Source organism: Schistosoma haematobium, chromosome 2 (assembly GCF_000699445.3).
Source record: "Schistosoma haematobium chromosome 2, whole genome shotgun sequence".
In the NCBI taxonomy this organism is placed as follows: Eukaryota; Metazoa; Platyhelminthes; class Trematoda; order Strigeidida; family Schistosomatidae; genus Schistosoma; species Schistosoma haematobium.
The window spans coordinates 43,888,744-43,915,129 of NC_067197.1; the positions used below are offsets into that span (position 1 = coordinate 43,888,744).

Genomic DNA, 26,386 nt, shown 5'->3' on the forward strand with positions numbered 1-26,386 from the left:
CAACTATCCCTAACACTGGTCAGTATTGCGCGTCGTGATAATCGGTGTTCAAGCATACGTAAGACGTGGTCCAACCATCTCAGTCGATGAACATTTACAACCTCATCAACTGATTTACCATCATTCCCTAATACCATGTGTCTTACCTCACTATTACTTACGCGGTGATTCCGTGAGATGCGAGTAATATTTCTGAGACATCTGTGATCAATTACTAGTAGCTTGCGAGTATCTCCTACTCTTAATGGCCATTTTTCGCAACTGTAAAGTAGAACAGAACAAACTGCTGCTCAGTATACTCATCTTTTTATTGATAGACCGATATCTCGCGGATTCCATAGTGTAAAGTGCGTTAAAATTCAGGATGCTTTTAAAATAAATGGCTTATACATAATCCAAATAAAAATGGTTTGGTCATCAAACTGTACATTTCAATAATAAAATTTTTATTATGTTTTGGGATTTAGTCACACTTGTTCTAAGTGGTACAATAATCTGAATATCTGTGATCAATCGAGTTAAATGAGATTAAAACTTATAGTGTAAAGCTTGTGAATTAAGTGCTCAAATCGTTGATTAATTTCACTATAGTCAATCACTTCGATTAACGTAGAGTTTGACGCAACTATTCGTTGGCGCATATCGTCATACATACCACATCAGTATAAAGAGATGAATTTAATAAAATCAATAACAGAAAAGAGATCAAAATAATAATTTAGGAGACTAAAAATTGGGAGTATGTTCGAAAAACAGCATTAAAGTACATATGAAGGAGTAATAGAATTCATGATTGAGAGGAAGATCAAGGGTGATAACAGTATAAATATGTAGAGTACACTATGATTTCTAAAATTTACAAAGTTAAATTGAACTTTGAAGAAACTTTATGAAAAGTTCATGTCGATGTCTTAAAAAAATAAGCTATATTGCTTAGCAGAGCTGAAGGTCTCATATGAGTTTGGAGGTTCGATATTGTGGATGGTTCGGCATTACTTTGGCAAGTTTTGCTAACTGTTCATGCACAAAATCGGTTTTCTGGTTAGCCGATTTCATTCATACTGGTGGTTGCTTTTCAGGGTTTTCAAGTGCCATTGTCATTGGAACATTGTAAGACATGTCGCCATTGCTAACATGAATGAGTTTGACTGTAAAAACGGAATAGGTCAACTTTGGCCTGTTCGTGATGTGCATAATTGATTCACACGATCATTGATCGGAATAACTATACATGTGATGTGAATGTGTATACGAATGGTCCATCGGGGTGCTTGGTACCTGTGTCGTTGCGCCCCAGGATTAAACTGTACTATTCAGATTGTAGCGTTAAAGCCTATACGGTGTCTGGTTCTCCTGTGAAGCGGGATTGAGCTGTACTGCTCGGGTTATAAAGTTTAAGCCTGGGTGGTGTCTGGCTCTCCTGTTGAAAGGGATTGAGCTGTACTGTTGGGGTTGTCACGTGAAAGTCCGTATGGTGTCCGGTTCTCCTGGAAACAAATGTAAAATTACCCTGGCCCACAACGGCATATTATATATAACTAACTCTTAAGAAATGTGTTTGCAAATTGCAGTACAATGAATCTAGTTTTCGAAGTTGAAAGAAATCGATTCAAGGTAGAAATGCAAATTAAGAGACTTTTAATTTACCTGTCTATTATTCTGCCAACTAACCTTTGCACTAGTTTAATACAATTTATATTGAGAAGATCAAATTAAGTAACTTATGTGGTTAGTTGAGTATTTTTCATTAATATAACAAAACACTCAGTGATCAAGGTAGAATTCGAACTCAGTTGCTAATCTAACTTTGAGTGTCATTCAATAGAAAGCCTTGTTTGCAACCCGTAACTGCTATTATGGTCTTATATCTCAGCTTCCTTCCTAACTTAATTCAATAACCTATATCAATAAAGGGTCTTACTGATCCAAGGTATTACGAAATCCCACTAATTGTTTATATGTAATTTAAAGTTCTCCGTATATTTAGGAATATTTTATTTTGCTGAAAATGATGCGTTACCTGTTACTTATATGACAATTGGTTTCACTTAAATCGACAGTTTTCATCGACCGGATGTGTTTAGATTTAATACAAACTTCCTTATATGAATAAGGCTATAGTCACAGAAGAATATTAACCAGGTAATGGTCCTTTTATTGTCCGATTTGAGCTTATCAATAGGTCCCTGCTTTCTTATCAACCCTGTCTTTTATTACTAGGTGGACAAGAGAGTAAAAAAATTCTGTATGTGAAGAAGGTAACCTGTTAATTTTGTCCTAGTGTGATCTGCCGTCTAACAAACTTAGGAACAAACAGTTGTTTTATTCGAAGAAGTAGGTTGTCCGATTGAAACTTGGATTTGACATTTTCAATATGATGGCGATAAGCTTATAAGGTCACATTAGTCCGTTTCTATGAAACACTCTAAATGTTGTTCTAGTCACACTGACAATGTACTAGTGAAGCGTGTTGAACTAAACGAAGTGCTTTCAATTAGTTATATACCACTCAGCGGTCGATAAGAAGTTAGTCTATCTTTGTTGTCTGGTCGTCAACTATACATATCAATAATGGATTGGGGTGATACAAATTATTACAATTAGTCCTACTATAGGTCTTTACGTTTTCCAAAAAAACACACTTATTGCATATTAGATGGTGGTTGGAGGTAGTCAACAGGAAACCCTGGACCCGGGTTTCGTGCTACTTGGCACTCGTCAGCAAGGTGTACCTGTAATCTTGAGGGAACTGGTGCTCCCTGGCGGATTCAATCTCGTGTCACCCAGCTTCACAGTCAGAGACGTTACCACTGAGCTATCCGAGCCGTGACTAACCTCCTGTAGGACTGAGATGTAATCACAATTGATTGATCACTGGGTGGTGATCAATCTCATGCTTGTCTAGTCCTTATTAGTGCAGATCGAATGCTATCGATCATGTTGCAATGTGGCCACCAGTCTAGGTGACTCGACACTATGTATTGAGATTAGATGGTGGTTGGAGGTAGTCAACAGGAAACGCTGGACCCGGGTTTCGTGCTACTTGGCACTCGTCAGCATATACGAATATTCCATTTTTCTGTAAGTCACAACAGTACTCAATACATTTCTAAATGATTAGAAGACAACGCAATACTCTCTAATCTGTTTACAACTCGCATATCTAACAATAGAATTCGAAAGAAGTATTTCTTCTTCTTTGTGGACATTAATCACATAGGAATAGATCGTTGTCAATATAGGGCCTATAACCTGTAACATTCATCGTTCCATTATCAATATTAATACATAAGGTAAAACAACTAGATTTATATGGTATCAATCATAACTATATAAACAATACTCTCTTTTTTCTTTCTTTTTTAAATAATCAAATGAAAACGATATCTTTATAAATGTAAAATATGATACAATACAATGTGTAATTCATATGAATCAATGTTTGTTTTAACCTATTGACATATTACATAGAAGATTGTATAATATGTTATTAATTTGGTAATATATTTGAAAGATTATGATGTTTAACTTGCCTGTTCATCTGATGTATTTGTATTGTACTTGTAATCTGTAGATAAAGTTTAATAATGAAAGAAAGAAGCATTGAGATATTGAGAAATACAAGGAATATACATATACAATATAATATACATACTTATGCATTATGTGATATATACCATTCAACATTCTAAACACATTTGTTTAGTTTTTGATGGATTTTTGTTCTCTGAGCTGGATGGTTTGGTCGTGGAGCTTTCATCGTTCTTCTGAACGACATCATTAGCACAAACTTCAGATAGAAGTGAAGTGTTCGAATTTCTCCATATGCGTTTCACAGCTTGTTCTGTACACCTCGATGTTGATTGGTTCTTATTGACCTCAAATTTGTCATTGTTTACTTTACGGATCAAATTCTCAACTACAATAGCAACAACCCAAGAGCTCACAAAATCAACTGCGTACACACTTTGTTCAAGAGGGCGATGACACATTGCAGCACACTGGCAGCTCGAAAAAATGAAGAGCAATACCTGAAGGACGTATTTCAAAAGAACAGCTACTCAATCAACTTCATCAAAAAATGCCAACCGCGCGCAGCATCAGAACCTAAGTCAAGCACAGAAATCAACAAAAGGATCGCCCTACCATACATAAAAGGCATATTAGAACCGCAACGAAACTGCTGAAAACCTTCGGGACAGGTGTGGCACACAAACTGACAAAATCACTACAATCAATCCTATGCAAACCAAAGGATGAAATAACAAAGGAAAACAAATCAAACATCATCTACAAAATAAATTGTGCCAACTGCGAGAAACACTACACCGGACAAAGCGGACGCCCCCTTCACCTTCGCCTATATGAACATCAATTAGCAGTCAAACGCCATGATATCTCATCACTTATATCAATACACGTGGATAACTGCGAACACTCATTCGATAGGAAAAATTTAGAAATCTTAGACAGAGGAAATTCCAAAAACACCAGAGAATTTTTAGAAGCCTGGCACTCAGGTCAATTAACAAGCATATTGAAATCAATCCAATTTATCAACCAATCAGGAAAATCATGCACAAATATAGGAACAGAAATCAAACCGATGGGAGACACAACCGAAACAATGAAGTAAACAATGACAAATTTGAGGTCAATAAGAACCAATCAACATCGAGGTGTACAGAACAAGCTGTGAAGCACATATAGAGAAATCTGAACACTTCACTTCTATCTGAAGTTTGTGCTGATGATGTCGTTCAGAAGAACGATGAAAGCTCCACGACCAAACCATCCGGCTCAGAGAACAAAAATCCATCAAAATCACCCACCTGAGCTACAAATCTTCTCCATCATCACATTTGTTCAGTACAACTGGGATTTTAAATGATATTGTAACGAACGAGAACACAAGTGGGGAACAATCGAATATATTTGAATATAAAATTACAAAATCTCTTACCAGAGTCTGTCAATCATAGAGCAAAATGTTAATCAATCGTTTCAGACTTGATTGTTCTTTCGTTTCCGCACTAATCATTCTTTGTTATCGTTATCTTTTTTTGATCTCAATCTTCTGCCACCAGGTATTTCACTTTGGATTGACGATACATACTACATACATCTGTCAACATTAGTAGCACACACCACAGCATGATGGATTTTCCGAACTACCTATTTGTAACTAGTTTAATCTGACGTTTCTTATCCATTTAAAATAATAGGTTACTTGTGTGTTTTGTTTTAGTAAAAATTTCAGTTAACCTATTTTCATATTTTGCCCTATCAATAATAACAAATGTAGATATTATAATCAAGGATGGATAGTGGTTAGCAGTGGAATCTAGTTTGACGCGCGTTTCGTCCTATTTGGGACTCGTCGGCCGGATGTACCTGTATCTGAGGACTAAGTAACTACGTGGATAACGCGATGGAATTTGAAGAGAACGGTAATAGGTTCGAGTCCGAGAGTGAGCATCAAATCTGAGATGCAGGTACGTCTAGCTGATGAGTCCCATATCGGACGAAACGCGTGTCAAACTGGATTTCACTGCTAGTCACTATACATCTTTGCTTACAAAGCTTGTGACCTAAGGAAATATCTAGGCAATCCTCACAGGATGCACATATGCCAGTAAGAGACTGATCAATTGCAGTCTTCAACATCGATCGGAAGATTCAAGTTAACAACAACAATTGAATTTGAGTTTAATATACTTTCACATCATAAATGATTTACATAGAAATCGTTAATTTGATTATCAATAAGAACTCATTTATTTATTTGAGCACATAAATATAGGTACAAAGGGGAACCGAATACATATGCGTCACACAAGTCACTTGATTTATGTGTGGGCTGTGATACTGCCCAGGCCGAAGCAGTTGATTTCCTTAGGGGGCCATATCCGAAACCTTCAACTTAAAGGTCTGATCCACAAGGCAGTGGAGCAAAATCAGGAGATGCAGTCCCATGTTAGTGGGTGATCAGTAATTGGTTCATACTCTATTTGTTCCTTCAATATCCTGGAGCTCGTGTAAACCATTTGTTTGGAATGAGGGTTTTCCGTCTCCCCTAGATGTATCCTCCATATCCACTAACCCGGCTAAATACCAGACATTCGCTTTTCGTCCTCACAATCTCGTAAATATAATACTTCAAATAAGTATGATTTGATATCAATTAATGACAAATATGATCTACAAATTAAAATAATCTCTACAATACCTCTTCATCTAAAACTATGACAGCCAATTTTATTATTGATTTATTTCGATATGAGTTCATGAAGTTCCAATGGGAAGTCATGACTAATGGAGTTCAGATATCTCTGTAACGAAACAGTCTTTTCATTAATTGACTGTTATACTATATCGTGAATTAATTGAAGTTTAAAATGTGTATGTATGTGGATACCAACGCAGTCGGGGTAATTGAATGTATTCAAACACAAACTTACAGAACATCTTACTAAAATCTGAGAACCATATAGTAAATACTTCATTTGCAAAATATCAATCAATTGTCTTAAGCTTGACTGTTCCTTTTGCAAATATCAGTCTGTCATCTCAGATTTCATTGTTCCTGCATTTGTAGACCAATTACTTTCCTTTTCCCGTTCTTTCCTTCTCGATCTTCTGATAAAATGTATTCCATTCCTGATTATCGTTATATACTACTTACACTCACACACACACACATACCACATTTCTAACGTTTAAGCATTTGTTTTAAAAACCTGAAAATTTTACGTTCTATCACTGGTTGTATCATGAATGAACATTGCTACAAAATTTCATAACGGAATCCATGATTTCCAATGATAACCTAAGGTCAGTTCATAATAAATACCACTCATATATATGCATGTACGTTACTTAATGATCATGGTGGAATATTTTGTGAAAGACTACATGGTTTACTGAAAGTCACTGAATTTAACCTAGTTGAAATCTGTAATATTCCATTGAATTTAATGCTTAGGTGGTTAATCTCATGAATAATTGTGGTGTTTGAATGAACCCAGTGCATACTCAAGGTTATGCAGATAATTCATTGACGAGTTGCGATGCAGTTCACGAAGATGGGCATAAGTTTGGTCAATGTTTGTCCTGTGGCAGGTTCCACTCTTTTAATTCATGTAAATTTCGTAATTCGGAGTGCTTTAAATGTGGTGATATTGGACATATTCCGTCAGTTTGTAATACTACTGTTCATCTTGCTGCAACGAATATTAAGTCTTGTTATTCTGATTCTATTAAGTCCAGTGTTCCTAATGATCATTTATCTTTATCAACGATTTCAAAAGACAGTGTAGAGTCATATAGCAGTTCAGAGTTAAATGAAACTCAGAATTCTTGCGGGACAAGAGTTTCTAATCAATCAACTTATCAGATTTCTCATGTTATTGTACCAAATATGGTTTTTCCTAATGATTCACTTATTTCTGGCGAAATCCCTTACAAATCTGAGGAAAATATGTTGAATGAACCCAGTCGTGATCGAAAACCTGATGTAGGTTTGATAGATGCTGATTTTTCTAACGATCCTCTACTCTGCAATGACATTCTTAGTAAATTCGAGGAAACTATTTCAGAAGAATCAAATCTTGATGTCATACCAAATATTGTTTGTCTTCATAATGCATTTGTTTCTTGTGGGAAACTTGTTCAATGCGAAGCACAAGTACTAAATTAAGCTCGATTTTGATTACAATTCGGATGATTTCATATCATCTGCTGTTTTCCCTTATCATGAAGTCACTTCTAATGTTTACTCTAGTCAATATGAGAAACATGTTTTAAATGAAGCCACATCATTCCTAAATTGGGGATATAAAGATCCAACATTATTTCGTGAGGGAGGATAGTGTTGAAAAGTCTATAGTTCAAATTCTAGGTAGCAGCGGTTTTAGTAAACAACCGACATACTGATTACACAATCCCAGGAAGCAGGTGAATCTGTCCCGATTTCGGTTGTTAATTCTAATACTAATGAGTGTATTCTAGATAATACAGAGTTTTTATCCAATACGATGTCGGACAGACACAGGATGAACTTGAGAAGAAGATGTACAATTAATTACAGACACCTAGACTCCAATTTAAGCCATGGCGGATGTGGTGTTTGAATGAACTAATGATTTCTTTGTACTTATTCAATGCTTGATTTCGAATTCTAAATACAGTACATTTGTTTGTGCTTATCTAGTACTTCTTGATCCGATCACCTTATTCCTGAGATTCTTAGTTCATACTATAATTCAAATACTTCTAATTATCACAATAATTTCTCAAGATTCTAATAAGATAAAAATTAATCACAACAATAACTTACCAGGCATAATAACATCATCCAGTTTATGTATCTATATTCTCTAAATATTTATTCTCATTGAAATTGGATTGATTTTTTGTTATCATAGTAATTAATACTTCAGCTGCACGACTTTTTCTATTCAATCTACCAGAAGATAACATATTATCAATAATAGATATACGATTTCTTATTATATCATTATTATTATTACTATCTGATTGAATCGACTTATTCTTATCTTTATGTTTATCAATGTTACTACTATGGTCATCATTGTTATCATTAAAGATCAGTTCATCTTTATATTTAGAATGATTATCATCTTGATCTGAATTAATATTGTTGACTAAATTACACAATGTAGATATGTTGTTGTTATTTGTTTCTTGTGAATTCATATTCGTTAATGATGAACTATAAATCGGTGAACTTGGAGTTGATGATGAAATGGTTATGTTATCTAAGACTGAAGTTATTTCTTGTTGTGATTTACTTATATCATATATTTGTTCTATATCTTGGATTGTATTTGTTAATTTATTAATAGATGATTGATTTATTGTTTTAATATTGATTATTGTTTGATTATAATCTTTAGAATTTAGTTTTATACGTGACATAATACCTTCTAAACGTTTTTTACGTGCTTCACGTTCAGCTAATTCAGCTGATAATGAAATAACTAATCTTCCAGGTTGAGATAAATTAGTCGAATTAAATGGATGTACAACTTGAATAGGTTTTTCTCGAATATTCATCAAATTTGATTGACAGTTGTTCTATTATGTAAAAGAAATATTAAAAGGATACTTCAATTATCATGTATGGAAGGAATATCACTAGATTTACTTGTCAACTGATGGAGCGCCCCCAAATGCTCTGGTACGGCCGAGAGTGGGGAGAGTCCGCTCTGCCTCTCCAAATGCTCTCATATGGCCACGTGTATATAGCCTCTACCAGGGAAGTCCTACTCACTGCCTTCTCGTGGCGGGGGTGTTGATTACGAAAATGAGAGGACAAAAATCGAATTTCCGGCCCTTTAACCGGGTTAGTGTACATGGAGAGTCCACCTAGGGGAGTTGCAAAACCCCGGTTCCAAACCAATGGTGCACATGGTCTCCGGTATCCTAAAGGAACAAATGGCGTATAAAACAATTGTTGGTCACCGGCTACCATGGCAATACATCTCCTTACGATGCTACATTGCCTAGTGGATCAGACCTTCAGGTCGAAGGCTCCGGGTGTAGCCCCCTAAGAAAACCACCTGCTTCGGTTTTGGCACCCGGGCAGTATCACAGTCCTCAGACACATCAAATGAGATTTGTGTGGCGCATATGTATTTGTTGCCTCATTGTACCAATATCTATATGTTAAAATAAATAAATAAATAAATACAACTGGTGGGTTCTAAACTAATTCACAATTCAAGCAGTTTTAAATGTCTAATGATATACTTCACCTATACTTCTGATATTATTACAAATGGTATATTGTGTGAAGATTCAGTGGTGAGACTATAATTTATGGACGACCTTTGAGCGACGCTAAAGTGAACTAATAACTAGGACCAAATGAAGGTTATAAACCAGTGTAAGGAATTCGAATTATGATTTACAGTTGATAGTTAAGGTTAGGAATTCAATTTAGAGTTTTCATCACGAATTGATATCAGATATAATGTCAAAACTCTATTTAACCAAATGGATGAATGAATTTTACGCCAAAATCCGAGACCTGTTATCTTATACCTGATTGGTTTGTCCATAGATTATAGTCTCGCCGATTCAGTATTCTTGTAAAGCTTCACATTATTCAATGTTGTATGACAAATGGTTTCGTGTTCAATGTAAGGTTTGAACAAACTTGGTTATTTGGAATCGTTCTGCTCAACCTGTTGCGTAACACTAACGAACGGACAAACAGATCCAAATAAGCTTGGCTACTTATTACTAAAATAAGTATTGGATGGGACATTTAGTGTTTGCGTAAAACCAAGTTTTAAAGGATTACATGTTTTTGGAGACAGTGATAGTTCAGAATATCGTTGTGTTGATCGATTACTTTCTTATATTCAAGTTATGGAAACAATATTGAAAATGCCATTGGATTCTAATAAAAAAATACTGCAATTTATTTGTTGCTAAGTTAAAAAATCATTGTCGATATAACTGTGGAAACTGAAAAAACTGAAGATTCATATATTAAACAGGTTGTAAATATTATCAACAACAGGGTTACTTACTAGAATGGAGTAGAATGGAATTTATCTCATTCATTCAGTCAGTCAACCTGATCGCTAAAATTAGACCACCATACTTAAAGACCTCTGGAGCCAATCCATCTGGACCAGCTGCCCTTCCTCGTTTCAGATTAACTACAGCCTTTTGGACTTCAGCTAGAGTTGGGAGACCTACTTCAATGCTCCATTCACACTGTCTGGGTATGGAAGGTAGTTGTAGAGTAGCTGAAGGCCAGCTGAACTGTCCTCTGAAATGTTACGCCCATCGTTCTAAACGTCTGGACTGGGAGCAGATGAGTGTCACCTTTTTCCGAAATAGTCTGACTTACACTTGACTGATTAATCACAGTTTCGTTTATTAGTCTATAGAGATGTCTTGTGTTAACTACAGCCGCCGCCTTTTCCATCTCTCTTGCCTTCGTTGCCCACCACTGCTCACGGACGTTCCTTAGAATGATTTGTTTTTGCTCTTCATCGTGTTCAGATCCTGATGAGATGAGTTCACGAGAATCCATCAGTGAAATAGACCTTGAAGAAATCCATTGGTTCTTTGTAACCATTTAGTTTAAATCACTGACAGATGTCACTGCTGTTTCCACAGCTTTTTATATATCTTTCCAAGCAACATCATTGCTTATTTCCAATGGCTTCTTTACTTAGATTTTCATATCTTACTAAACCTTTCAAAATAAGTGCTTTGTTTTAATATCAACTTTGTCAAACTTAAGTAAATTGAAAAAAAGTCAACTTGTTTAAAGAATAAACTTAACTTTTTAAACAGTGATTTGAAAATAGATATTTATTCGTGGTACTTTAATAAGATTTATCTCACTAGTGTTGGAGATTGTTGGAAGAAAGTGGACCGATGAATATATGTTCCTGGTCCTATGTTGTAACTGACTGACTGACTGAGTGAGATTTATTTCATTTTCTTAAAATGAACTACTAAAGTATCAATTAGTAGGTATTACTGATTGTAATTTTCATTAGATTATTAGAAATCATGGAGTTTATCATGTGATCAGAATTATGAAAGAGTGTTAGTAAATATGATACTAGTTTAAAGATATTATGAAATATCAGTTAAACATTGAAATATTTCTTCTCTCAGTTATTGATCAGCAGCTTAGTGGTTGAAGCATCAGATCTTAAACGTTAAGTACTAGGTTTGAATCCCGTTTCCTCTATTTCAGTTCAGGCAACCGGATAGTATCATTAACCCTCATACCTTGAGTGAAACTAATATTCTAGTACCTGATGAATGAGTTATTTACTCATTTCTTTATCTTATGATTATTTATTTGAACCTCCTTAATCAATAATTTGTTTCCACACCTCGATTTTTTATAAGTGTTACCGTCATTGTGATTACATCATCGAGGTTTTGTGTAATCAGTCTTAAATTAATCGTTTCATTGATCTTATTGACAATAATTTAAAAATATGCATTGTAATTGAAAATATTCAACACTTTTGATTATTAGATTCCTTTCTAAACAGAATTTTTATCATTCTAAAACGTATTTACTACTATTTTTCATCAATAAACTAAATTGATTTATGCATATTTACATAACTAAAAAGAAAGATGAAAAATTTCAATCAGTTAAAATAAAATAGAATGTCTGTTGGACGGATAACATCAGCAACAGTCTACTGTGGGAGAGGACAAACCAAATTTCAGCTCAAGAAGAAATTAGGAAAAGAAGATGGACGTAGATACGATACACATTGAGGAAATCATAAAACTGCAGCACGAGGCAAGTCAGTCAGTCAAGAAGCTACAACGTAGGACCAGGTACATATATTCATCGGTGCAAATTGACACACCTCATTAGCACAACAAGATGAACAATGAATTCATAGAATTAGTTACGTTAATGGTAATAATGTATAAAAGAGAAGTTGTGTATAAGGATATAATGCAGAAAGAAAGAATTAGTTCGTAGAAGGAAAGGTATAAAGTAATTTTAATTGGATAGTTTAAGGGAATACAAAGAGTGTATACACCTACGCCATTGTGATCGATTCTGAGCCATGGCACACACACAGTCTTTAATCATTGATTACGATAGTCGCACAGCCTCAACCAGTTAGTCTGCATCTACCATCATGGCTTAGACCAGAAGTTGGTGACTTCACGGACTGAAGGGAAACGAAAAAGTGGAAGACCAAAGAACATACTGCATTGAAAATTGGAAGCAAACATGAAAAGTTTGAATAGCAACTGGAAAGGTTTTCTGAGGACAGAATTGGATGGAGAATGCTAGTAAGCGATCTATGCTCCTCCATAAAAGGTAACAGGTGTAAGTAAATAAGTAAGTAAGTACATCTAGAATGAAGTCTTTATGCGTCACTGAATCCTATATTGTATACTATATGATTAAGTCTATTACCTATATTAATTAAACATAGTAAGTTCTAAAATACTGTACCTTTATTTGTATTTTATTATCATTATTGGTAATCACTTTTGTTTGTTCAGTAATCATAGATTTATCTAGTTTATTGATTATTGATTTTGTTGTCATATTAACATTTTGTTTATTGGAATCTATAATATTCATAGTTAGATGATCAGATTGTAGTGTTTTGGGTACTGTCAATAGATTATCAGTAAATGAAGTGTTTGTTGAAGTAATAGTTGCAGGTGAAATTTGCATTATAGAAGTTGTAACAACAAGAGTATCTGTTACAGTTTCAGGAATTGTTGTTGTGTTTGATAACAATGAAAATGATGATGCTGTCGATAGTGATGAAGTTAAAGATAAGGTGGAAGATTCAATTCCAACAGTAGATGTTATACTTGATGATTCCATTTGCTGTTTTATAACTTTGGCTTCATTTTGATCTGTTTCCATAAATAATTCATCTGTTGTTTTTAATGAAGACTGTGTTATTTTCGAAAGGTTTTCATTTGTTATGTTTTTAAGGATTTCTTCAATAATTAAGTTTGCCATTTTGTGATGATCTTTGAATACAGGAGAAGAATTCGAACTTCATAAATAAGAAGAATAGAACACAATTGAAATTATTAAGTAACTATAACTTTCATTATAGATAAAATAATTCCGTGTTTTACAATTTACAACATTAACTTTATTTAGGGAACTATTGAAAATCAGGGAGTGCTAGATAGCTGTTTTATGCTATTGAGAATCTTCAACATTTCACATCCAAGACTTCATATGAGATGGAACTAAGTACCATCATGTCCAGAATCATGGTCAACAGGCCTCGACTATGTCGAATGTCAGGCATTTATTTGTCAATGGTTTTGGAAGATAGGTACGTAATATCGCGAATCGATTGAACTTAGATATGCCAACTATTGAACATCAGCTCAGAGGCATTGAGGTTAAGCGATAGCCATGTGACTTGAAGGTTTAAAGTTTGATTTCAGATGAAATCGTAGATGAGGGTGATTGAGAAGTTTCACACAGAAAAGAAAACGCTTTCACATGCTTCTTTTTTTTCTAGCTGTTGTCGAAATAGGATCAGTTCATTATGGAAGCTACAATACTAACCAATCTCTACAAACCCCATACATCAATAATCTCAGATTTTCTTAATCTCAGTTAACTAAGTCGATGAAGGGTTAACACTCTATTTATTATCAACAAATGTTAAATCCTTGCATTCCCTTCAGTTATATTAGGTCGTTTTCTGCCAAAGTAGCTTACTGAAGAAGTATTTTGACTGAACAGGGTATTAGATGGCGTGTATTTAGTGGACAGTAAATATCAAATATTTTCCAAGATTAGAGAAATACATTGACAGTCGGTGCTGATTAGCAGAAAATTAATCTTATAAAGACTTTGTTGGGTATTATTTTCAAATTTTTAATGGCAAATCAATGAGGTGTAAAGTGGTGACCATATTACGGACCTATCACTCAGTCCTCTTCTCCTTATGAAGTAGTTATGTTAATATTTGGAATTTCCTATGTTGATGTGTGACCAACATTTTACTCTATATTATTCTATGAGTTGAACAATGAAAGTGAACTGTATAGTTGGAATTTATCTGCTTGTTGTATCATATTCTGACTATCGGGTGAGCGAGCTTAAAGAAATGTATTCTCGGCCAGTAGTCTTTATGTTATACTTTCATCTATTATGTCGCTATCGTCGTATCATTGGTTGACCGCATGTCATTGGTATTATATAGATAGTTTAAGCGAACGAATCAATAACTAGACTCGATCAATAACAGCCCTCTTGTCTTATTATCCCGTTGCATGGGTTTCCAAAAAACGAGAAGCAATATTAATAGAACAATGAGAAGACAAAGCTGATCTGAAAAAATGTGATGTATGTGCGCGATACATTTCTGTCAGTCTGGTCACATATATACTTGTCAAGGCAATCTATGTGAAAACTAATAAAGGTAAATCAAATGAAGTTATCAAGGAAAAACTCTTAGGTTTATAGAAACCTTTGCTATTCGTAAATTAAGATTTCCCTTATGTGTACAGAAGCAATTTGTTGTAATCTTGAATTCGCTCTGGTAATCCGCAAGTCACGTTATGGCTAGACTGTTTGATATGTGTGATTCAAATACATCAGATCAACTTCGTCTTCTCATTGTTCTATTGAAATTTATGAAAGGGACTAATTGCTTTAGAGAAGAAATATGCTTGTTTTCGTCATATCAAGAACAGAAAATAATGGAATGTGGTTTGAACAAATTGTGAATGTACATACCTGTCTGTTAATGTTTTCTTTACATTTCCTTGAGTTATTGTTGTTGTTATGCTGGGTAGTGTTTCAATACTCTTCCCTTCTATTCTTTCATTTGAATTTGGTTTCCTCTGATCAATGAATGACTTATTTAAACATTGAACATCTGAAGAATTCATTTGTTTTAAGTTAGGTTTATTTGCATTAAGTAACTTATGAGAATTTACAGTTTGACAATGAACTATTGTATGCTTCGTATTATTGATATTTCTAGATTTAAAGGTATTATATTTATTGTGATTTTCAAGTGGTACACAGTTTTGTTTTACAGGTAAAGATTGTTTTGATGAATCATACGTTGAAGATGATAACATTATGGATGTCAGTGACTGTATACTCGATTGTTTTGTTAATCTCATTGACCTAGAGGAATTTGTTGACTTGTCCAAAGAATTTTTTGTGGTGAATGATGGTAGAGTCTAGAATATTCGTAATGAAGTGAAAACAAAACATTAGACCAAGTTACTAATATACCTCAGGGTTTTACAGCAAAAGAAATTCAATGACAGACCTGAAATAATATAAGGATTTTAAAAAAACGAAAGGAAGTGATAACTAATACTATAATAAGTAATATTCGGACTGAGGCAAAGTGTCAGTGTTATCGAAAACCGATTTTTATAAACTTGAGAAAAATGACCATATCGTTTATGATTCAGAATTTAATTCAACTGAACGATCACTGCATTTTTACTTCTTACTTACGCCTGTTGGCCCTCGTGGAAGAGCATAGGCCATACACCAGTACACTCCATCCAACCCTGTTCTCAGCAATCCATTCCAGTTGTTATTCATTCCTTCATATGTGTTTCCAATTCTCAGCGCAGTATGTTCTTTGGTCTTCATCTTTTCAGTTTCCTTTCAAGATTCTAAGTTAGCGATTGCCTCGTGATGCAGTTTGATGATTTCCGTAATGTATGTCCTATCAACTCCCAGTGTCGTTTGCTGATTTCTTCTTCAGTTAGAACCTGGTTTGTCTTCTCCTACAATAGGATATTGCTAAGGGTATCGGGTCAGCAGATATTGAATATCGTATGTAGACGTCTGTATCTGACCCTCTACATTCATCGATGATGTTACCGAGATATGTGAAACTTTCCAGCTCTTCCGGAGCTTTTCCATCAAATGTGATTGGTTTGGTGTTCTGTGGGTTGTATTTGAGGATCTTGGTTTTTGTCTTTGTGTATGTTGAGGTCTACTGATGCAGAGGCTGTTGGTCACTACGTTAATTTGTATTAATATTAAAGTGTTTTGTATAAACATTGATCATAAGTATCAAAAGTATTCATTAATATGCAGAAATTTAACTTAATCTTATAATCAGAGTGGGTTTTGTGGAGATTTTAGAAATTTCGCTGGTTGAAATGATGAGTCAATTGAAGCTAGACCACCATAGAAAACCTGGAACACTGGACGGTAGAATCTCGCGGGGGCGGAATCGTGGATGCGCACTGATGTTTATTACAGATATTCTTTAGCTGTAAAATATTACTATCAGATATCTTATGAAACGACTACTTAAATAGCAACTATACTGAAGAACTTGTGGATGACTATCTTTTCATTTCTTTTAAGAATATTTTTTACTACAAAAATGAATCAAACCGTGTAGTACCTGGCAAAAATATATTTCACCCTTAGTTGGTATGCCTCAATCAACCAAGAGCAAAAAGATGGATTAACAAGAGATTAAACTAAGAACTCTACATTGTTGGTCACAGTCGTAAACGAAAGGTTGGAAATACAGTTTGAATAGAACAAGTGAAACAGTAAGTGAATAGCACATAGGAATATTTATAAGTTAGGTTGGGAACCGTATCATTTACTGTATTCAAACTGAAATAGCATATATCTTGCGGGTTACACTCAACAGCTGACAAGCTGTAATCAAAGAGGTATTAACATATCCTATATTTTGTCATAAATTTTACCTGGAGCTCCTTTGAGGCCACTGCCGTTCTCAAGGCCGTACAAAACGAACTCGGTAAAAAAAACACTAGCCAGGAAAAAACAGTTCAATATTTGATCTCGTTGAACTTAAATTAAGTCAGCATTTAATGACATTAGAAGATTAATTTAATTAAGATGTCAGATACAATTTCTCATTTAGATCCATAGAACAATATTAGTTTATTTTCTATAAGTGATCAGAATTCTAGATCCGACCATATATTGATTTGGTAATGAATCGTATAAAAATTAAAATACTACTTTACATGATTTTGATTCAATTTTTTTTATTTTTCCTAATATCTGTGTATTATGTTAAGAAAAAAAATCAATCATAAATGGTGACTTACTGAGGATTGTGTTGAAAAGTTTAACTTCCGACTGTTAATATTACTATCAACAATGTTAGTAGTAGGAGTAGTAGTAGTTTTATGAATTTGATCTACAGAAATAAAATTAACAAAAATTGAAAATTTCAAATTAAATATATACAACAGACAAAATAGTTTACGTGTTATCGATTTCTATTTTGAAATAATAATCTCCTGTCAAAAATATACATTAGAATGGTAAAACATTTTTGAAAGTAAATATATTTCAATTCAATTTTGGTATTCCTGAACAATCTGATATGACTAAAATGCCGAGAGTGGGAAGAGTCCGCTTTCCCTCTCCAAATGCTCTCATATGGCAACGTGCATACAACCACTGCTGGGGAAGTCCTACTCACTGCATACTCGTGGGGGTGGGTGTTGTTCAAGAAATTGAGGGGACGAAAAGTGAATGTCCGGTGTTTTAACCGGGTTGGTGGATATGAACGATCCACCTAGGAGAGTTGGATAACCATGCTTCTAAACCAAACGTGCACATGGGCTCCAGGAACTTTAGGGAACAAATGGTGTATGAACCAATTGTTGGTCACTGCTTACCATGGGACTGCATCTTCGCACGTTGCTCCACTGTCTTGTAGGTTAGACCTTTATGTCAAAGGCTACCAGTGTGGCCCCCTAAATGAAACCATCTGCTTTGGTTTGGGCACCCGGACAGTATCCCAGCCCTCACACAAATCGAATGATTTATGTGGCGCATATCTATTTGGTGCCTCCAATGTTTGTGTTGAAATAAATAAGTAAATAAATATAAGTACTAGCAGTAGAGAAATGAACATGAGAAACAAATTTCATGTAAAATCGGAAAATGAAAGATATAGATTAATACTTTAATGAATAATGAACAAAACGTCTAAAATGCTACTAGTTATGAACCATGTCAAAGGATGTGTTTAAGTGTTGACAAAATTAATAGCGACATATCGTTTTATAATCATACCGGTCACTGATATGATATTTAGCAAATGCTAATAAAGGTCTGAAAACAACCAATACACTTTTATATATTCAAGAGTATATATTATAAGCACTGTGGATTAACTTCAAACTTTGGTGGAATGCTTGTAAAGTGTTTTTTTTTTAATTTTCATGAAGTTTTCATAATGAAATAGCAACATACCGAACATCATTTACAAATATTACTTGAATAAAAAACAAACAATTTGAACGCACTTAAACCATAAGTAATCTGTTTAATAAAGGATATGTAAGATCCTATTTATTACAAAGTTTTTTGGGTTATCAAGATATATATTTATCAAGTACAGAGTTACTTAGAAACGTCAATCACTAATAAATGTGCTCTTGTTTACCATTAACTGGGTTGTTCAAAGCCCTTGATATATATGGTAAGGTTAAATAATAATACATGATACTTGATGTGAAAAATCGCAATAGAATCTCTTATCAAACCAAGAATACTAGGGGTCTTCCTGATTGTAATCCTACAAAAGTTTTATTTTATTCTTATTTGAAACGAACTTTCACTGAGAAATGGAATTACAATAGTAGTACAGTATTAGTCAGCCAACACCGAGGACAGGATTTTCAATACAAATGTCAAGACAGTTCTACTGTATGGGGTGGAAACCTGGAGAACTACGAAAGCCATCATCCAGAACATAAAAGTATTTATTAACAGCTGTCTATGCGAAATACTTCGAATCCGTTGGCCAGACAATATCAGTAACAACCTACAGTGGGAAAGAACAAGCCAGATCCCAGCGGAGGAAGAAATCAGTAAGAAGCGCTGGATGTGGATCGGACACATATTAAGTAAAGCACCAAACTGTGTCGCAAGACAAGCCCTCATATGGAATCCTCAAGGCCAAAGGAAAAGAGGAAGACCAAAGAACACATTACGCCGAGAAATGGAGATAGACATGAGAGAAATGTACAAGAATTGGATGGAACTAGAAAAGAAGGCCCAGGACAGAGTGGGTTGGAGAATGCTGCTCGGTGGCCTATGCTCCATGAGGAGTAACAGGCGTAAGTAAGTATTAGTCAGCTCGATTATTTTTCTTTTCTTTCTGTAGTAAGCGGATTATTAATACCATCAAGACAGATAAGATAATACACATTATTCTGTAGAGTCACTGTATATCGAAAGTAGCTATGTATAAAAGAACCCTATGATATTTGCTAAGTTCGTCTACATTTCATGTACACATTCTCTTCTTATTCTATTACATTTTTGTTTAGCTTTTTATACTACTTAATAATATTCAGTAACCTATTTAACTTCTAAGAACTTTTATACATTCAGTATAATACATTATGTCATATACTATTCTTGATTACTTACATAAACTAGTAACATTTATTATACCTACCGATCCATTTACAATCTCTCAACTTTACAACAGTTAAATCCAATTTTTCATATTTCTCCAATCTTTGTTTCCAATAATTCGGTGCGTTTGGTTTCCATTCGACTGTTAATAGTCAGTTTAACATTATTAGACACGGCTATCAGCTATCATGTGTAATATCAAAGCCTTTTCTCTTCCATAAATACAGATACACTTACTTACTTACTTACTTACGCCTGTTACTCCTCGTGAAGGAACATAGGCCGCTCACCAGCATTCTCCACCCAACACTATCCTGGGCAATCCTTTCCAGCTCCTTCCAGTTGTTATTCATCCTTTTCATATCTGCTTCTATTTCCCGACGTAATATGTTCTTTGGCCTTCCTCTTTTCCGCCTTCCTTCAGGATTCCAAGTTAGGGCTTGTCTAGTGATGCAGTTTGAAGATTTGCGTAGTGTATGTCCTATCCATTTCCATCGTCTTTTCCTAATTTCCTCTTCAGCTGGAAGCTGGTTTGTTCTCTCCCACAGAAGGCTGTTGTTGATGGTATCCGGTCAATGGATGTTGAGTATCTTGCATAGACAGCTATTTATAAATAATTGTACTTTCTTGATTGTGGTTGTTGTAGTTCTCCAAGTTTCAGCTCCGTACAGTAGAACTGCCTTGACATTCGTATTGAAGATTCTCACTTTGATATTGATTGAAAGTTGTTTTGAGTTCCATATGTTCTTCAACTGAAGGAATGCGGCCCTTGCTTTGCCAATCCTCACCTTTACGTCTGCAATGGATCCTCCTTGTTCATTGATGATGCTTCCTAGGTATGTGAAGGACTCTACATCTTCCAGAGTTTCGCCATCAAGTGTGATTGGATTGCTGTTCTCCGTGTTGAATTTGAGGACCTTGGTTTTCCCCTTGTGTATGTTGAGGCCTACTGATGCAGAGACTGCTGCTACACTGGCTGTCTTCATCTGCATCTGTTCGTGTGTACGCGGTAGGAGGGCTAGGTCATCTGCGAAGTCCAAATCGTCTAATTGATTCTGAGCTGTCCATTGTATTCCGTGTTTTCCTTCAGATGTTGAGGTCTTCATAATCCAGTCGACCACCAGAAGAAAGAGGAAAAGGGAGAGTAAACAGCCTTGTCTGACTCCGGTCCTTACTTGGAATGCATCTGTCAGCTGTCCTCCATGCAAGACCTTGCACTGCAGTCCGTCATATGAGTTCCGGATAATATTGACAATCTTCTCAGGAACTCCGTAGTGTCGAAGATGTTTCCATAACGTTCTCCTATTCACACTGTCAAATGCCTTTTCATAATCAATGAAGTTGATGTATAGTGATGAGTTCCACTCAATTGATTGTTCGACGATGATTCGTAGTGTCGCAATTTGGTCTGTGCACGACCGATCCTTACGGAATCCAGCTTGTTGATCTCGATGTTGGGCGTCTACTGTGTCTTTCATCCGGTTCAGCAAAACTCTGTTAAAGACTTTTCCTGCTACTGACAGTAGTGTGATTCCTCTGTAGTTTTCACATTTGCTCAGGTCTCCTTTCTTTGGAATCTTGATGAGGTGTCCTTCTTTCCAGTCTATCGGCACTTGTTCCTCCTCTCAAATCTTTTTGAATAGAAGGTGAAGCATGTTTGTAGTTACTTCGATGTCTGATTTCAGTGCTTCAGCTAGTATATTGTCGGGTCCTGCTGCTTTCCCGCTCGTGATACACTGGCTACCATAAATACCTCGCCAGTTGAGATAAAACGTTTACGAACTAGAACTTCACGACTATATCTATCATGTAGATAGATGTTCAGGTTGATTGTTATCATTTTATGTATGAAAATCATTTTAACTTTTCAAAATAATTATGTAACAATCAATATTTTAAAGGAAAGTAACTTACGTTTATTTTTATTGGGAAGAAACAATTTTTCACTTGATTTTTCCATTGAAATGATGGATTGATCATTTTCTATGGATATTCTTGTATCAAGTGAATCACAGTTTAAGTAAAGTGATAAACTTTGCCAATTATGATAATAAAGTTTGTCATCAGTAGTAGTATCTGATGTAGTAGTAGTAGTAGTAGTTGTTGTAGTATCTTGATGTGCTGATTTAATGAGACGTTTGTTTGTATAATAATGATAATTGTCACTTTTAAGAAAGAGGGAATGTTTAGTATAACTATTTTGTCTAGAAGAACTAACAATCATCTTTTTAATTTTATCATTATAATTATGAAATTGATCCATGGAATGTTTTATTATTTTGTTTGATAATTGTGTATTCATTCTATTTGAATTATTTGTATTTTTTGTAGATGGATGCTTGAAATGCATTAATTCTTTACTTGTATAACATACAAATCTTGGTGTACTAGAACCAAAACCAATAGGACATATAGTCATAACATTATTAGTATTGATCGTTGTTATTGTTGTTACGGATGTTGTTGATGTGATTGATTCATTTGTATTCTTTGATGTAGATACTTTTGTACTATTGTTATTCATTTTTTGATAATTATGAATTAAGTGAGATCCACAAGATGAAGGTCTGTTAGGAAGTTTCTGTTGTTGTGGATAGTTCGAGACAGTTTTTTGTTGATAGGAACCTTGAGACTGTTTAGATAACTGATTGAAGCGTTGCTGTTCAGTAGATGAAATAATAATAATAATAATAATAATAATAATAATAATAATAATAATATAATCTACTAAAACAATTTTTGCAAATAGAATAATAACAACTTATATTGAAAAATAGTTAATGAATTTAGCTTGTTTACTCTTAAGACTTTCTAAGTTTCCATATTCATTTATAATCTGTAGAATTATGTTGTTGTATTACATAATAATGCTAAAGAAACTGGCCATTTATTGTTATGTAATCTTTAAGAATATTGATATATTGTTTTGAAGAACTTTGTGTATATAATAGTAGTCAACGAGGCAGTTTATCATGCATGTGGAGGAAATTTCATCAGTTCAGTAGTATAGAAATCAGAAATCATGTAAATTATTATTATTATATTTCATTATTTAATTGAACGCATAAACGATGGTACAGAAGGGTATTGCATACATATGCGCCATACAAGTCACTTGATTTGTGAGAGAGTTGTGATACTGCCCGGATGCCCAAACAGAAGCAGGTGGTTTTCTTAGGGAGCAACACTCTGAGCTTTTGACCTAAAGATCTAATCCACATGGCAGTAGAGCAACGTCAGGTGATGCAGTCCCATGGTAGTCGGTCACCATCAATTGGTTCATAATTTGTTCCCTCAGGATCCAGGAGCACATGTGCACCATTTGTTTGTAATGAGGGTTTCTCATCCCCCTAAATGGATCCACCGGACATTCTCATTTCGTTCTCTCAATTTCGTATACAATAGTAATGCCGTGGGAAGTTAGTGAGTACGACTTCTCTGACAGTGGCTGTATATGCGTGGCAATGTAAGAGCATTTGGAGAGGTAGAACGAACTCTCCTCACCCTCCAACGTACCAGGGCATTTTGGAGCAGTCATGTAAATAATTCCCTTTCATTTGAGGAATGAAACGCGATAATCTCTGTTATAAACTTAAGAGAATCGATTATTATTATTGCATATTGGCCTCTTTTAAAGTCAGTGAATTTCAGTAAGACTTCAACTGTTAAGGTAATTCATAAACATCTTCTGTAGTCCATCTATTAATAGAAATCATAAAACTCTTACTCTCAAAAACACTTTACCAAAATGTTTTATTTCATAATAAAACAATTACTGAGTAATGAAAATGAAGAGTAAATAAACAAAGTAGTGATAATGAAGAACATTACTGAACATCGACAACCACCTTGAATAAAGACTTATGTCTAAATAATTCATACCACTTAAATCTGAAGTTTTGTGCTGATGATGTCGTTCAAAAGAACGATGAAAGCTCCACAACCAAACCATCCAGCTCAGAGAACAAAACTTCATCAAAGAAGTTTATTCAATTTCTTTACCTCTATTCCTAACAGACTTCTCATTGAAGAATAAGACCAGTCAAGATAATTAATTATGAACTCTAATGCGTGATATTAACTGACCATATATAGAACAATTTATGACAGGAAATTTGATAAAATATCATTTAGTTGCCCTAGGTCTGGCTTCAATTGCATTGTATACTGATTACTATCGAAATACACATGTCGGCTATCCTCGTACATTTCATCGACTTAAATCGCGTTGGTAAATAACAATTAAATAATAATCAAATACGAGAATGAAGTTGTGAATACGTATATTTTGTACAGTCACTGATCTGAACAGGAAATCAGAAGGATGAACGGAAGAGAAGAGAGAGGAGCGAAATGACGTGCGGTAGAGAAGGTATGTGAGCCAACTCCCATTAATCAAGCCTTAAAATATTATTTATATCCAGATATAATTAAGTTAGAGGCATGTGATTGAATAGGATAACAAGTCTACACACACATACGCTCATATAAAAAAGTCAGGGTTGATAAGTAAGTAATTAACAAAGTCAAAATTGTGACTCAAAAAGAATAAATAAATTAGCCTGTCCAGAAGTAAGAATCAATTATATATGGGATTAACACATTAATCGACATAACATAGCCCCTTTGTAGACAATAGCACATTTGAAAAAATGTCTGTTAAAAATAACACTGAAGTGGTCATGTAGGATAGCGTTAAGAAGTAGGGAAAAAGTTGTACATTACCTGATAAAGTACAGTTTCATCACTTGAGGAATGATTGTTTCTTCACGAAAGTTTTATACTTATGTAAAAGAATACATGAATATCGTAAAGGTGAGGACAAAAAGTGGGAATGTTAGTATGTCGTTATGACCTAGAATAAGGTATACAGGCTTAACATAGCAACTAACACTACAATCACTAATTAAAAATTAATCCCGAAAATTCATCATTGTCATTTGAATTTATTTTTAAATTTTGAAACAACATTGAAAATATTGTTTACAAAACTAAAAACTTTATAATCATGCATATTGATTCTACTAATCTAATCTTTGAATAATCAAAGTCAACTTAACTTATAATAGTACAGGGAAAAAGTTTCAGGTATTAATCAGTTTGAATGATGATACATGGATCTGATTCAGGTCATCCACTAGAATGCTCGATTAGAAAAATAGTTCTGTTTTAGGATCATTTATTTGCGCTGTACTGTATATATAGGGCGAAAACTTGGTGAACTACGAAAGTAATCATCCAGAAGATACAAGTGTTTATTAACAGTTGCCTAAATAAAGTACTTCGGATTCGTTGGCGAAATACTATCAAGCAACAACTTACTGTGTAAGAGAACAAACCGGATTTCATTGGGGGAAAGAAATCAAGACAAAGCACTGGATGTGGATAGGACACACATTGAGTAAAGCACCAAACTATGTCACAAGGCAAGCCTTCACATGGAATCCTCAAGGCCAAAGGTGAAGAGGAATACCAAACAACACAATATACCAAGAGATGAAGACAGACATGAGAAGAATGAACAACAATTGAATAGAACTAGAAGTGAAAGCCGAGGACAGAGTGGATTGGAGAATTCTGGTTGGCAGCCTATGCTCCTTCCGGGGGTAACAGGCGCAAGTAAGTAAGTAAGTAAGTAATCAATTATGTGGTGTAGACAAGAATACGGGTAGCTGGTTATCAAGTCACTGACCAGCAGCGGCGACTTATAGTTTCATTGGAAGTAACAGACTTAAGTAACTAGGTAAGTAATTTGTGCTGTTAAAGATTTCCAAAAAAAAACACAACAGATTTGATAGTCTTTTATAAACGATATACATATATTAAGGTTATTTTATTCATAAAGTGTAAATAGGTTACCTATGATGAGAGAAAAGAGAAAAACAATAAGGTGAAAATAGATTTGATGATGAATATGAAGGAGAAAGAAAATAAAGAAAGAATCTTTATTTAAGAAATTCATAAGAGTATCATCAAATCTATTCATTCATTGATTTTATCTTCTCTAAGGTTTATGTTAATATTCATCTATGGGTAATATGTACATTATGAATGTTTTACCTAAGTATTCTCATCATTAAGTCATAAGTATATTTAAACACATTGAATAGTATCTAGCAATAAGTTTTGAGTCAAAGCTCTAATGAGAATATTAATATTATGAAGTGTAAGTTTCAGTCAGGACAAAATTACACATTACTGACTAGTTACAATTAACATGAACTAACGATATTACTGAAATAGTAATATTAATTTTCTTGTAAATGTTACATTTACGATAAATAATATAAGAATAACAAAGTATTATTCAATGGTTAAGACCATGAGTCCGTTGAAGCTAGACCAACATGGAAAATCTGGAAGCACTGTACGGCCGTTCCGTCCTATTGTGGGATTCCTCAGCAGTGCACGTCCACGACCTCGCACCTTGCGAGATTCGACTCAGGACCTACT

General features: G+C 34.5%; 1 protein-coding gene across 1 annotated transcript in view; it reads right to left on the minus strand.

The window, feature by feature from the left end:
• Positions 1-2,884: 2,884 nt before the first annotated feature.
• The window catches only part of MS3_00007044 (uncharacterized protein), a 48,701-nt gene continuing 25,199 nt past the window's right edge, over positions 2,885-26,386 (minus strand). The window contains exons 4-9 of the mRNA XM_051215300.1: positions 21,848-22,592; positions 17,602-17,693; positions 15,266-15,720; positions 12,995-13,556; positions 8,339-9,099; positions 2,885-3,568 (exon numbers count right to left, since the gene is read on the minus strand). Of these exons, the coding sequence (XP_051068509.1) occupies positions 8,362-9,099; positions 12,995-13,556; positions 15,266-15,720; positions 17,602-17,693; positions 21,848-22,592 (2,592 nt within the window). The 3' untranslated portion in view covers positions 2,885-3,568; positions 8,339-8,361. The remainder of the gene's footprint in view (positions 3,569-8,338; positions 9,100-12,994; positions 13,557-15,265; positions 15,721-17,601; positions 17,694-21,847; positions 22,593-26,386) is intronic.